Source organism: Schistocerca americana, chromosome 6 (genome assembly GCF_021461395.2).
Source record: "Schistocerca americana isolate TAMUIC-IGC-003095 chromosome 6, iqSchAmer2.1, whole genome shotgun sequence".
NCBI lineage: Eukaryota > Metazoa > Arthropoda > Insecta > Orthoptera > Acrididae > Schistocerca > Schistocerca americana.
In genome coordinates, this window is record NC_060124.1 from 487,637,371 (window position 1) to 487,650,545 (window position 13,175).

A 13,175-nucleotide genomic window follows, 5' to 3' on the forward strand; every position below is an offset into this window, starting at 1 on the left:
GTGTAATTTCCGCGACACTCTTTCCCCTGTTTTACGATAATACCAAACCAGCTGCCCTTATTTAGACTCTTTCGACCTCTTCCGTCAATAGTAAGGCTCTCCAACTTCGTAGCAATGCTCCAAAAGAGTGTTTTGTCATTAAAACGCCTACAGCATTTTCTGTGTGTCCATTCCTATTTAAGTAGGTCGTAATTGTAATCAGAGGTATTAAGTAGAATCTACAGCCTTTAGATTTGACTGGTTGATCTTGTAAACGAAGTTTAACGGACTTAGTTTAGTACACACAGGGATAACCTCGCTCTTGTCATTATTTATTGCCAACTGCTAATTTTCACACCAAAAATATATACCTTATTTAAATCGTCCTGCAGTTAGTTTTGATCTTCTGGTGACTTTACAGGACGATAAATGATAGCATCATCTAAAACCTATTATAATTTCAACTATGTGTAGTACGATCTTCACATTATTCTGCAAATATTAATTGGAACCTGTACAGTTTCAGTACAAGTGCCCAATCACAGCAACCAAGAAACAAATCCAGGGCCGTACAAAATGGCGAAATTTGAGGACTGGGCAGAAGAGCCTCCTCTCCTACATGATGAAGTCAGCAGATACTTGCAAGAACACTGTGTGAAGAGGGAGATATTCTACAGTGGTGGAAAAATAACTCCCAACGACTTCCTCGACTTGCGTGTGTGGCAAGAAAAATATTAAATATACCAGCCACTAGTGCGTCTAGTGAGAGAATTTTTAGTTGCGCTGGAAACCTAATTAGCGAAAAACGATCACGTCTTAATGCAGACAGACTTAACGATCTCGTCATAATTAATTCAAACACTAATCAGCAGACACATTGAAAATACAGTAGAACATTAAACGGGAAACTATGAGTTTGAGCGCAAATTTACTAGTTAAGAGTGCAGATTTCTTTCTTGTGCTTTCTGGGCGTCAATTTCTGAGATAGAAATTTTGTAATGCATACAGTTCATTTTTATTTTAGACTAAAATTTTTGATTTCAATCCTTCCAAGTGACATTAATTATTGTTTGTAAACCAATTTCTGTTTCTTGGGTTTGCAAAAGTAGCCAAATATTTTTAGGAGTATCTGGTTTGCCCTAAATAATACTTTCAGGGGAACTGAAGGAAAATTGGTAAAGATTTTATGTTGAAAAGTGTTCTGGAAAATAAAATATTCATTTGTGGAGTAAGGCAATACACATTATGAGTTTAAATTACAATTTATTTTGTTGAGTTCCACACACATTGCAAAATGTAATTTTATTCTTGTATTTCTATATTAAGGGGAATCCCACATGCAGAGTCAAGATGCTGAAGACCTAGACACTACAAATACTCCTAAAATGAAGAGCGTCTTTTTCCATGAATGTATTGTAGTAGGAATATAATGGAAACTCTGAGCCACTCTCCACAGCGTCTATATCTGCGTCATGAGGATTCAGACTCGTCGTTTAGGTCTGTGTTATGAGGGTCTAGAGTCGTCGTTTAGATTTGCATCATGCAACTAAACACTCGTCGTCTTAGTCTGCATCATGATGGTCCGAAATATGGTCCCTCATGATGCAGACCTAGACTACAAGTGTGTACTCTCAAGACGCAAACGTAGGAGCTGCGAAAAATGGCTCAGGGTCGCCATTGTATTCCCAGTACTATAGTTTTTAGACGAACTGGATACGAAACAAGTCCTTCGATTTTGTTAAAATGCATTTTGGCAATTTAGAATGATTTTTCCAACTTCGAATGAATTCACAGAACCAGTAAAATACATCCTGGAAACGTAGTTAAATATTTATATAATTGGTGTCATACTTAGCTGAAACATACTAAAGTTAAAGAATCTAGACTTCCAAAATCTTAATTTGGTTCTCATTGCAGTACAGTGGTTAATAGGGGCGTAGATAATTTATTCTTCTGGGGAGGTGACCAATCTTCTTTTTGGGGGGTGGAGGTTCACTTCTTTAGTACAAATATCCATCCGTTTCGGTGTTGAAAAGTGCAGCACAGACTGCATTGCGTTGCCTGGGCATTTATTTATTCCATACTCTCGTAGTCCATCTTCCCTCCCGTTTTTTTCTCTCTATCCATTTAGTCCTCTCCCACTATCTCTTTGATCACCTCCACCCCCCCCCCCCCACTCCCCATCCCTTGGTCGGCCGAAGTCGGCAAGCAGTTCTAGGCGCTACAGTCTGGAACCGCGCGACCGCTACGGTTGCAGGTTCGAATCCTGCCTCGGGCATGGATCTGTGTGATGTCCTTAGGTTAGTTAGGTTTAAGTAGTTCTAAGTTCTAGGGGACTGATGACCTCAGAAGTTAAGTCCCATATTGCTCAGGGCCATTTGAACCATTTTTGAACCCATCCCTTGGCCCATCTCCCCTCCACCCTCTATCCTTCTCCTCGTCCTCTCTCTGTTGGATTCCGCCACCTCAGTTCATCTCCTCTTCACCTATCTATGAAAACTCATCTGTCAACTTTTGTGGTGATCAGTGAATCAGTGTCAAAGTTTATTGCTAGGTAGCATTTATTGTAATATTTTTTGATACGCAGCATTGATAGTTTTGTTTTCTGGTGCGTAAACAAATGAAGTTGAAGGTGTCCCGACAGGGCAATATGCGACATACAAATAGCCATGTGAAAAACATGATTTTCGAGATTGATGCCACAAACATATAACAACTGCCCCTGCAATTTATCTATCGACATGGCAAATGTAAGCTGCACTGGAAATTATAACCGTTTAAAGTCGAATGGCATGTCGGTCGGAATCTTAGTGATATTGGAATCAAACTGTCCTCACCTTTGTACTTTCCTTTTAAAATTGTGGCTTCGATTACGTTCTTCTTTAACTTCTTCCCTGCAAGCCGGGTGCCATTACAAAGACGTGGCTGGTTTACCTTTCGCAACATGATTGCCGCCGGCCGCGGTGGTCTAGCGGTTCTGGCGCTGCAGTCCGGAACGCGGGACTGCCACGGTCGCAGGTTCGAATCCTGCCTCGGGCATGGGTGTGTGTGATGTCCTTAGGTTAGTTAGGTTTAAGTAGTTCTAAGTTCTAGGGGACTTATGACCTAAGATGTTGAGTCCCATAGTGCTCAGAGCCATTTGAACCATTTAGCCACATGATTGCCGATCCGACTTAATTACAGATTGGGAGGCGGTAATCCGGGGAAATCCAGCGAATTTAAAAATTCCGTAGGATAGTTGACTACATCATCTTGGTTAGTAACGGAATAAACCGACTTGTATGTCAGCAATTCGCCAGGTGTCATATTTTGAATCTGAAAATTCATTTCGTTAACATCAAGGTTTTTTGCAGCCAATATAACACGTTCACTCAACCAAAAATGGTTTGCAACTGTTAAACGTTATTTGCTGTGCGCGAATTGTCCAACACGATGACTGTGAATGTCAGACAGCTCTCAAATTTCAAAAAGATCATAGACATTTCGTTTAAAAGAAATATATATATATATATATATATATATATATATATATATATATATATATACATTTCTTTTAAACGAAATGTCTATGATCTTGAAGAGAGTACCTTACAAAAGATTTTGACATCGTTTGCGGGTTACCATGAAAGTTCACTATGTACGCATGTTTCCATGGAGAAGGTTTTTGAATATTTACATGTGCATGTATATGTATATATATATTTTTATATATGTTTATGTATATATATGTATATGTATATATATGTATATGCGTATATATATATATGTATATATGTATGTATATGTATATATATGTATTTGTCTATGAGTATATATATATATATATATATATATATATATACTCATAGACAAATACATATATATATATATATACATATTTATACATATATACATATATATACATAAACATATATACATATATATACATACATATACATGCACATGTAAATATTCAAAAACCTTCTCCATGGAAACATGCGTACATAGTGAACTTTCATGGTAACCCGCAAACAATGTCAAAATCTTTTGTAAGGTACTCTCTTCAATGTACTGTCCGAAATATTATGTAGACAGTGATGTTCCTCTTGATGGTCAAGTGTGCAAAATTTCTTCAAGATTGTAGGTTGGTGTAGAAGTGTGTACGTGAAGTACCCTCCGCCATGCACCATTCAGAATTTTAAGCAGGCAGCGCCCTTCATCCTGCTTTGAATATCAAGTGTGCCAAATTTCATCAAGATCGGAATAAATACGTACAATTTGTCGAGTTCCGTTATGTAAAGGAACCTCTGCCATGCACCATATGAAATTTTATGTAGACTGTGACCTTCCTCTTGGTTTCAAGGTATAGTGTGTAAAATTTCATCAAGATTGTATGCAATACAAACACACGGACACAATGAAAACGCACTTTCAGTTTTTGTCAAATTTTCCAATTTTTCGGTCGATTTTCGAAAAATTTTATTTCATAAAAACCTTGTCCTGAGAATTACGAACACAGCAAAAAAAATTTAGCCGAACTGGTCCAGGCGTTCTCGAGTTTTACGCTTATCAACACATTTGGCAATTAATTTTTATTTATATAGATAACAAGCCCGAAATATACGCGTAAAGGAAGAATATACAAATAAAACCAATATTTTTTTTACCTGAAATTAATACATATATATATAATGTTGGGGTTTGTCTTTTGGTGCTCAGGTAAAATAAAAACTTTTGATTAACGTTCATAATACGACAACGACGCGCGCAGACTAAACAGCTCAGCAGTAATATTAGCAGGCAAGCAAGTTTCCCGCAGCCTGCCCGGGTTGGGTTCTGCTTGGCTTGGCTGGGAGTGAAGCAGCCTGCCTGTTCTGTTGACAACGAGCGGCGGCCTGCCCGCCTGGCCACCGGGCAAGCATGGGCGGGTTAAAAGCGGGACATGTACACCTCTAGTAGTAGTGCTATTTCATCTTTAGTTTTCTGCACTGCTGCCTTCTCTTCTACTATCCTTTGTATCTATCAAAACAGCTCTTCAACTATCGATCTATCTAGGATTACCTATGAGTAAAGAAAACATGATACGACAAGTTTTACCCGAAAGTGACAATTTTCATTAGACACTCCAGAACTACCAGCGTAATTTTAATGAAAGGCAGAAGTGTTATCATCAGTATCATCAAAATTATCAGCAACAGCAAACGCATTTTGGTAACAATAGAGGTTTCCCCACAACAGCAACAAAACCAGCCGGTTAGCATACCTAACCAACGATGTAATGTACAAGGTCAACCAAGCTTTAATGTTTCGCCGCCTACGCGTATAGCGTCGGCTCCACCAAATAGTAACGCACAGCAACAAGGAAATAACTACGTACAGAAACACACCATTTCAATTCCTATCGCAATGCACCGTATAGAAATGACTATGATGACAGACGTAAAAGTAATGAGCACAATTTTCAGCGTACGTTTAATAACAGTCGGTCTTACCAGCAACAAAATCATCCGCAACAACAGATTATCATGAATGAACCAGACAGTAGATATCATCCCGAACGTAATACGTCAGGACGAAATAACAGAACAGTACAAATAGTTGAAATGCCACAGCATCCTCCCGCAAATAATAGCACGTCAGATAGAATTTGACTAGATACAGTACAGGCTGCATCTTCCAGCAACGCAAGCAATACTTTTGACACAGAGAATCTTGTTCACGAAAATGTTATTACTTTTGACGATATCTGAGACATACTTTTACATGAAAAACCAATAGTCTGAATTAGTCAATCTAAAACAAGCCTTGTTGAATGCACCACTTTTATCACACCCAGATCCTACTAGAAATTTTTCCATTGCCACCGACAGTTCTAACACCGCTTTAGGCGTACACATTTTTCAGGAAACTGAAGAAGATGGTTGTACAGTAATTAAAAACATAGCCTTTGCGAGTCGCATTCTGTCACCTGCTGAACGCAATTATTCTGTTACAGAACTTGAAACATTATGTGTTGTATGGGCATTTACGAGATTTCGGCATTTTCTTTATGGAAGTCACACTACCGTTTACACAGATCATAGAGCTATATAGTTTTTACTTTCCGCTAAATTTACACACGACAGATTAAGTAAATGGAAACTTTATTTACAGGAATTTAATTTTTCAATTGTTCACATTCCCGGTACACAAAATATTGTAGCAGACACACTATCGCGTTCTATCAGCAACAATCAGCAAGACATCGCAACCAACTTCTGCAAAGCAAATGTCAGCGTCATGTACATTCAACAAGTTGCATTTGAAAATTTCATTTCGTCGTCATTACGAGACATAGCACAAGTGCAGAGTAAAGACAACGTATGGAAAGAAATTAAACACCTTTAGCAAGATAGGAATAATGTTACCATTAGAAACCATTACACTGTACGCAATAACATTCTGTTTCGCCGCTCTCACCCTGACAGCAACAATTGGTTATTATGCATTCCTGACGAACTTGTTAACAAATTAATTTGGTATACTCATTTAAGTTACGCACATTATGGAGCCAGAAAATGTTTTCTTATAATGAGACAGAACTGTTATTTTAGCAACATGGAGAAACGTATTCGACGAGTTTTAGCGTCATGTAAAATCTGCCAGAAAGTTAAGTCAGATACGACTTCACATATTCCTCCATTACATCCCATTGTACCTGTTAAATTGAGACACATGGCCGCTGTAGACATTTTTGGTCCGATTCCCAGAACTAATAGAGGTATTTGCTACATCTTTGTCGCTGTTGAACTCACTTCAAAATTTGTTACCTTCACTCCGTTACGGAAAGCTACTGCTAAAACTATTTCGAAAGCATTTGTAAAACATTTTCTATTTCATGTAGGGCATGTATTGAAAGTTATTTCCGACAATGGACCACAGTTTCGATCTGCTATATGGATACGTATGTTACGAGCTAGAAACATTTCTCCGATCTATATATCCAGGTACCATGCTTCTTCGAACCCTTGTGAACGATTAATGAAAGAAATTGGTAAACTGTGTAGAATATACTGCCATAAAAAACATATTGATTGGGACGCACACATACTCTCATTCCAGGATGTAATTAATTCCATACCAAATGAATCTACTATGCTATCTCCGTCTGTTATACTGAAAAATGTTGAACCACCTAACAAAATTAAAGAATTAGTAACCTTTCCTACATCTCGTCGACTACGACACCATGAAATAATTGACATTGCGTTGAACAACATCAAACGTGCCGCAGAGCGCCGGAGAAGACAGCAAAAACAGGTTTGTACACGCCGTGACTTTCACATTGGACAGAAGATATTAGTACGCACACATTACTTATCTAATAGAGGAAAAAGTAGATGTAGTAAATTTGAGCTTTTATACGCAGGTCCATATCGAATTCGCAGGATTCCTCACCCCAATATAGTACACGTCGAAACTCTGAGAACCAGAAAAACCAAAGGGAATCACCATATCTCCAACATCAAACCCTTTATTGAATGAACATACTTTATGATTTATCACACTGTAATGCCATTTCCTGATTTTTTATGACCACTTATGCAATTATATTCGCATGAACACTTACTGATGATTATCGTATTTTTTCTTGGCAAGTGCCCGGCAAGGTAAGGTTAGCAGGTCGCTCTTCTTGTCGTTACACATCAGATCGTGCACATTTTTCCAGATGAATTTACACATTTTATGATCACGTATGCAATTATATTTATGTGATTACTTACTGATGATTATCATATTTTTTCTTGGCAAGTGCCCAGCAAGGTAAAGTTAACAGGTCGCTTTTCTTGTCGTTACACATCAGACTGTGCACATTTTCCATTCTTTATGTATGTATGATTGTTTTCCTGTTTTGTTTGTATGCACTATGAAATATTTAAAATGTAACAAACACCAGTTGATTTTGACATTTTGCCTTATGATATCTCAACATTGTGACTATTTTACATTTTTTTGCTGCTACATTGTGATATTCTGTGTACACTTTTGCACCTGTATACTGTCTATGTTTTTTACATATTACGTTTTCTGTCATGCTATGCTGTATGCTCAATTATATCACTATAAACCAGCTTTTATTTAATGGGTATATGATTTGAATGCAAGACACTAATCATTGTTTATCATTTTCAGAAAGAAATAACGTGTAAAAGAAATAAATTAAACAAAAATGGGAATTTCACCTTCGAAATGAACAAAAGAAGATGCAATATCTCGTCACGATGAGTAAATGGATCAGAATTAACGAGCATTACCAAGAATATACTATACACATCCTATGATAGCAGTCTTAACTAATTTTTTCTTTCAGAATACGAGGCGATTGATGCAGGCTGTTAGACAGAACTACACATCTTAGTTTTAGTGATGAAATATGCTAGAAATAAGGAACTCTATACTATGAATAGTTGTGTAATGAATAATGAAGTGACTTTTTTGCAGATGATAATGAATGATGATGAATAGTGATGAATGAAGTTTTTCTTTACAGGTGATGATAATAATGGAGTTATGGTGATATGGATAATGAAGTTTTTCTTTGCAGATGAGAATAATGATGGAGTTTATATATTTACTGCTAGTTAAGAAATGCTATGTAGTTATTTAAGTATTTGTTGCAGTTCGTTTTGACAGTATGTCTTATGTCGCATGGTATGATGACTGAAGGTTTTGGAAAGGACAGCTAGAGGACATATATATTTAATACACATTTCACTACCTGTTAATTCGAAGTTCACTACTTTTCAGCATAATATGCGTTTCTTCTTTCAGCTTAATAGTCCATTTTGTATTTTTTTTTCAGGAGAAGCTATTCATGAAATTAATGTGCTATAAGCATTTGGTCATTAAACATGCATTTTTTTTTACCCATTTGTGTGTGTCATTCATGAATGTGATCACATATACTCTATTTGTTTCATAACCTTGCTACAGCTGACTCATGACGAATGACATTACCTATCCTCATTTGCAGCAATAAGTCAAAAGCAAATATTGTTATGCCCCAGCAATTAATTATCGACCCCAACGCAATGCATTGCTAGCACAAAAAAAAATGTATTAACAGTCCGAAATAATGCTACCAGTTTAAGAGAGTTCTGAGTAATACTGAATGATGGTTTTTTTCTAATCACAGACCTTGAGTAATTGTTACAGTGTGTTACATTTTAAATATGGTATATGTCACTTGAATGATGAAAAATATTTTGTAATATTCAATACTTGCTGACCAACGAATGCCACTGTTTCTTATATTTTAAATTTATATTATGTCACTTTCATGCTATATATATGAATACCAGTAGCTTGATGCTACACTCATTATCTCTTGTTTTGAATGATGACTTCTGATGGTTTGTAACTGGTCAATGAGTGCCAATGTTCTCTGTTAACAGATGAGTTATGAACATTATTCTGTAATACTTCATACATGGTACAGAAATGTTCAGTAACTGGGCGATGAGTGCCACGAATTACTCAAATCAGTTGATAGACTAGTGTAATTATCAATGATGACTGGCATAAGACTTAATTTCCTTCACCTTCTGACCTAATTACCAGAAATTACTACAATATCCGTTTGTCCTGTCTATCCTCATGATCATGGAGCACTCTATTTGGTTTTTGCACTAATTCTACGTTGGTGTACCTTACAAGAACGTGGTGTTGACACGACATGCTGTCCACCGCCTTGAACGATGGAGATGTTATTATGGTCCCACTGTTTGGTGTACCCAATGTACTACCAAAATGATAACATGGAATATTACTACGACATTTCAGTGTCTTGGCTACACTGATTAATACTTCAGGGAAAAGAACTTCAGATTGTCTCACTTGGTGTTGTGCATCTGTAGAAAGATATGGACTTTCAGCCCAGTTGCGTGCAACCTAATGTGCTACAACCATGATGCAATCCTTCCCTTTCCTATGCTAGTTCTTGTAAAATAGTAAAAAAAAAACTACAGTGCGTGTGCACTTTATGTCATTTGTTAATATGATTTGTACTCATTGCGTATACATTTTGTGATTTCCTGATATGTTCTGTACTACAGTGCGTGTGCACTTTTGTCATTTCTTAATATGATTTGTACTCATTGCGTATACATTTTGTGATTTCCTGATATGTTCTGTACTACAGTGCGTGTGCACTTTTGTCATTTGTTAATATCTTTTGTACTCATTGCGTATACATTTTGTCATTGCTTGATATGTTCTGTACTCAGTGCATGTGCACTATATTTTTAATTTCATGTTCTGCACTTATATATATGTATATATTTTGTGATTGTAAACCTAGTTAATTAAGAAAAAATTGTTGCTCATGGCAAGTCCAATTGACTCACCATAGCTGCCAAATTTTTGCCCCCCCCTCCTTCCCGGTGGAGGGTTATGTAAGAGGTGTGCGCTATATGCGCTGCCTGCAATAGGCAAGGCATAGGAGAGTCTCTGACCAGAGAGCAGTATGTAGTTAGTTGTTGCTCGTCGCTAGTCGGCAGTAGTGTTGAGTAGTCTGCGTGAGTCGGCAATAGTCGGCAGTAGTCGGCGGGTCTGTGCTTCTAGTAATGTATGTAAACTGTCACCCAATCTTCTTAAAAATGCCCCAATAATAATTTTTATAATACAGAGTAATTTTTTTTTAAAAAAAGCATTCATTTCAATTTAAAGAATATATCCAACGCATGATCATTCCTTTCACGAATCACAAATGTATAGGCCAGCATTGCACGGAGCTGTGCCGAAAATTTTTTAGGTAAGAGCAGATATATTCGCAGTTTTTATTGAGGTAAGAATTTTTGCTTTTTCTATTCAGAATACAGGGCCGTGGCGCAGCGCTGCTGTCGTCATAAAATTTACCAGGTTACTGAATATTTTTTATTTCGTGGTTTTTGGAATTTTTCTGTTTCAAACTTAACATTAAATGAGAAAAGAATTTTGTGAGTACATTAAATGTGAATGCATTTCTGCACAGAGATCATAAATGGGAACCAATTTTGTTCAGAGGTTACAATATTTAAAAATTCATTTAATTATTATTTCCGTCGTGAGGTTACACATGGTTCATATTTTATTAATATTTTTGCGGGGAGGTTACACTGTGAGTAACTAATATGCTTAGCTTCCGTGGGTGCAGAGTGAGATCGTCGTACCACAGGTCATGGGTTCAGCCCCAATGATGACAATTTTTTTTGCTGTATTATTCTTGAAAGTGTTACGTGGGACTATTAACACTTCTGTAGAGTGATGCAGTTGCTTCTTTATTCTTCTATTCCGATTGTTTATGTTTGTTCTGCGAAATTGCAAATGCAGAATCTGCTTCATCACGAGTGGCGTATGTTCTGTCACACATGTCTAAAGAACACCACAGCTGTCTATATTGTACAAATGTACTAGATAGGTTTACTACTTTCAGCTAACGAAGCGAAAGCAGACTGCCAAAAGAATTTGCTACAAACTCTGAAAATTGCTTTTACGCTTCAGGAACATGTTCTCCTATATAACACTTTCAAGCGCAAACAGTAAAACAATTTGTCGTCAGCTGGTTTGAGCGCGGGACCTTTTTGCAAGACAACCACACGCTCTACCAACTCACACACACGATATCTGCAAAACTATCACAGTTACGCCTTTCCTGTTCTGCGTAGTTCTGGTGTTACTTTTAATTAACGTTAACGCATGTTCTACTGGGCCGGCCGGGGTGGCCGAGCGGTTCTAGGCGCTGTAGTCTGGAGCCGTGCGACCGCTACGGTCGCAGGTTCGAATCCTGCCTCGGGCATGGATGTGTCTGACGTCCTTAGGTTAGTTAGGTTTAAGTAGTTCTAAGTTCTAGGGGACTGATGACCTTAGAAGTTAAGTCCCATAGTGCTCAGAGCCATTTGAACCATTTTTTTGTTCTACTAGACGACAGCACATAGCGCGAATTAAATTTTTGGTTTTACTCCATCCACATACAACGTTTGGTAACGATCTGAGTGTCGGACATCTGAAGGTTTTGGGTTTTATCTCTCCTGACTGACCATTCTGCGATTACTGTTTCTCTACTGGCAACAGAACACACCTCGCCTCCGTTTATGCTAGCTGGTGCGCCTCTAGTAATCAATTCCGTATTACATAGTAGTGTCCGGATGGTTTCAATCATATAGTGTATAGTGTTAAATAATCAACTCTTTATAGGCGACAGATTACATGTTTTATGATTTAAGATTTTACTGTAGTCTCGCCGTTTACAAGGTCTTATTTTAACGCTGGGTACTACTCGACTTTTTGAGGCTCTCTCGGCGAAATTGATAGTTTATTTACTCGCAGATTTGTAACAGATTGCTTGTATAACGAAGATGGCATGAAAATACAGGTGTTTGAAGAAATACAAAATAAGTACTATTGGTACAGTTTTGGGGATGGTCATTGTACTTTAGAGTGAGGGGGTTGAAACAAAAGAGTGAACATATAGAGAGCAACAATACTATCATTCGCGTGATTGGAAGGGAGGACAATGGCTACGGAAAAAAAGCTGCATTGGGTTAGAAGTTACCTACAGGAAATTTTTGAAATTATTTCTTGTACCGTGAAAAGAAGAAAGGAAACTTATACCTTAATGTTCCCTCGATTCGATGTATTAGAGATTGAGCTTCAGTTCGGTAATGAACAGAAGGGACATCAATTGCGGTGTACTTAAAGCAAACACTCCGGTATTATCCAGAAGATATACAGGGCAACCAAAGATAAGGTGAATTAGGATAACCAGATGGAGCCTAAAAACTAACTTACACAGAATAATAATAACTATACTACCTTGTTCGCTCATTAACGTGTTCTGAGGATTTTGCATCTTAGCCTGGAAGTTTTAACAAAGTGGGACGTTACTGTTAGAAATTAATATCCGCTACTTTTATTAAACATGCAAAAACGTCAGAGGTTGAACTGTGTAGTACAGACTGTTATAGTGGGGTATTGTTAGTTTTCTGTTTTATTATTTATGATCAATTTAGCTGTAACTAGTCACGCGTCGCTGTGGCTCAGTCTGGTTAAATGGAAAAGAAAGAAAAGAAAGAGCACGCGATCTTGATAAGTATGGGAATTGTATATACGTCTTAATCTCCTTCTTCCCCCTATCTCTACCCATCTCCTTCTCTCCCTCTCTTTGTCTGTCTCTTCCACTTCTCCCCGTCCATCACCTA

General features: G+C 37.4%; 1 protein-coding gene across 1 annotated transcript in view; it reads left to right on the forward strand.

The window, feature by feature from the left end:
* Window positions 1-555: 555 nt before the first annotated feature.
* Window positions 556-13,175, forward strand: part of LOC124620240 (MAP/microtubule affinity-regulating kinase 3-like) — a 256,035-nt gene continuing 243,415 nt past the window's right edge. Inside the window, exon 1 of the mRNA XM_047146908.1 lies at window positions 556-694. Coding sequence (XP_047002864.1) covers window positions 556-694 — 139 coding nt within the window. The remainder of the gene's footprint in view (window positions 695-13,175) is intronic.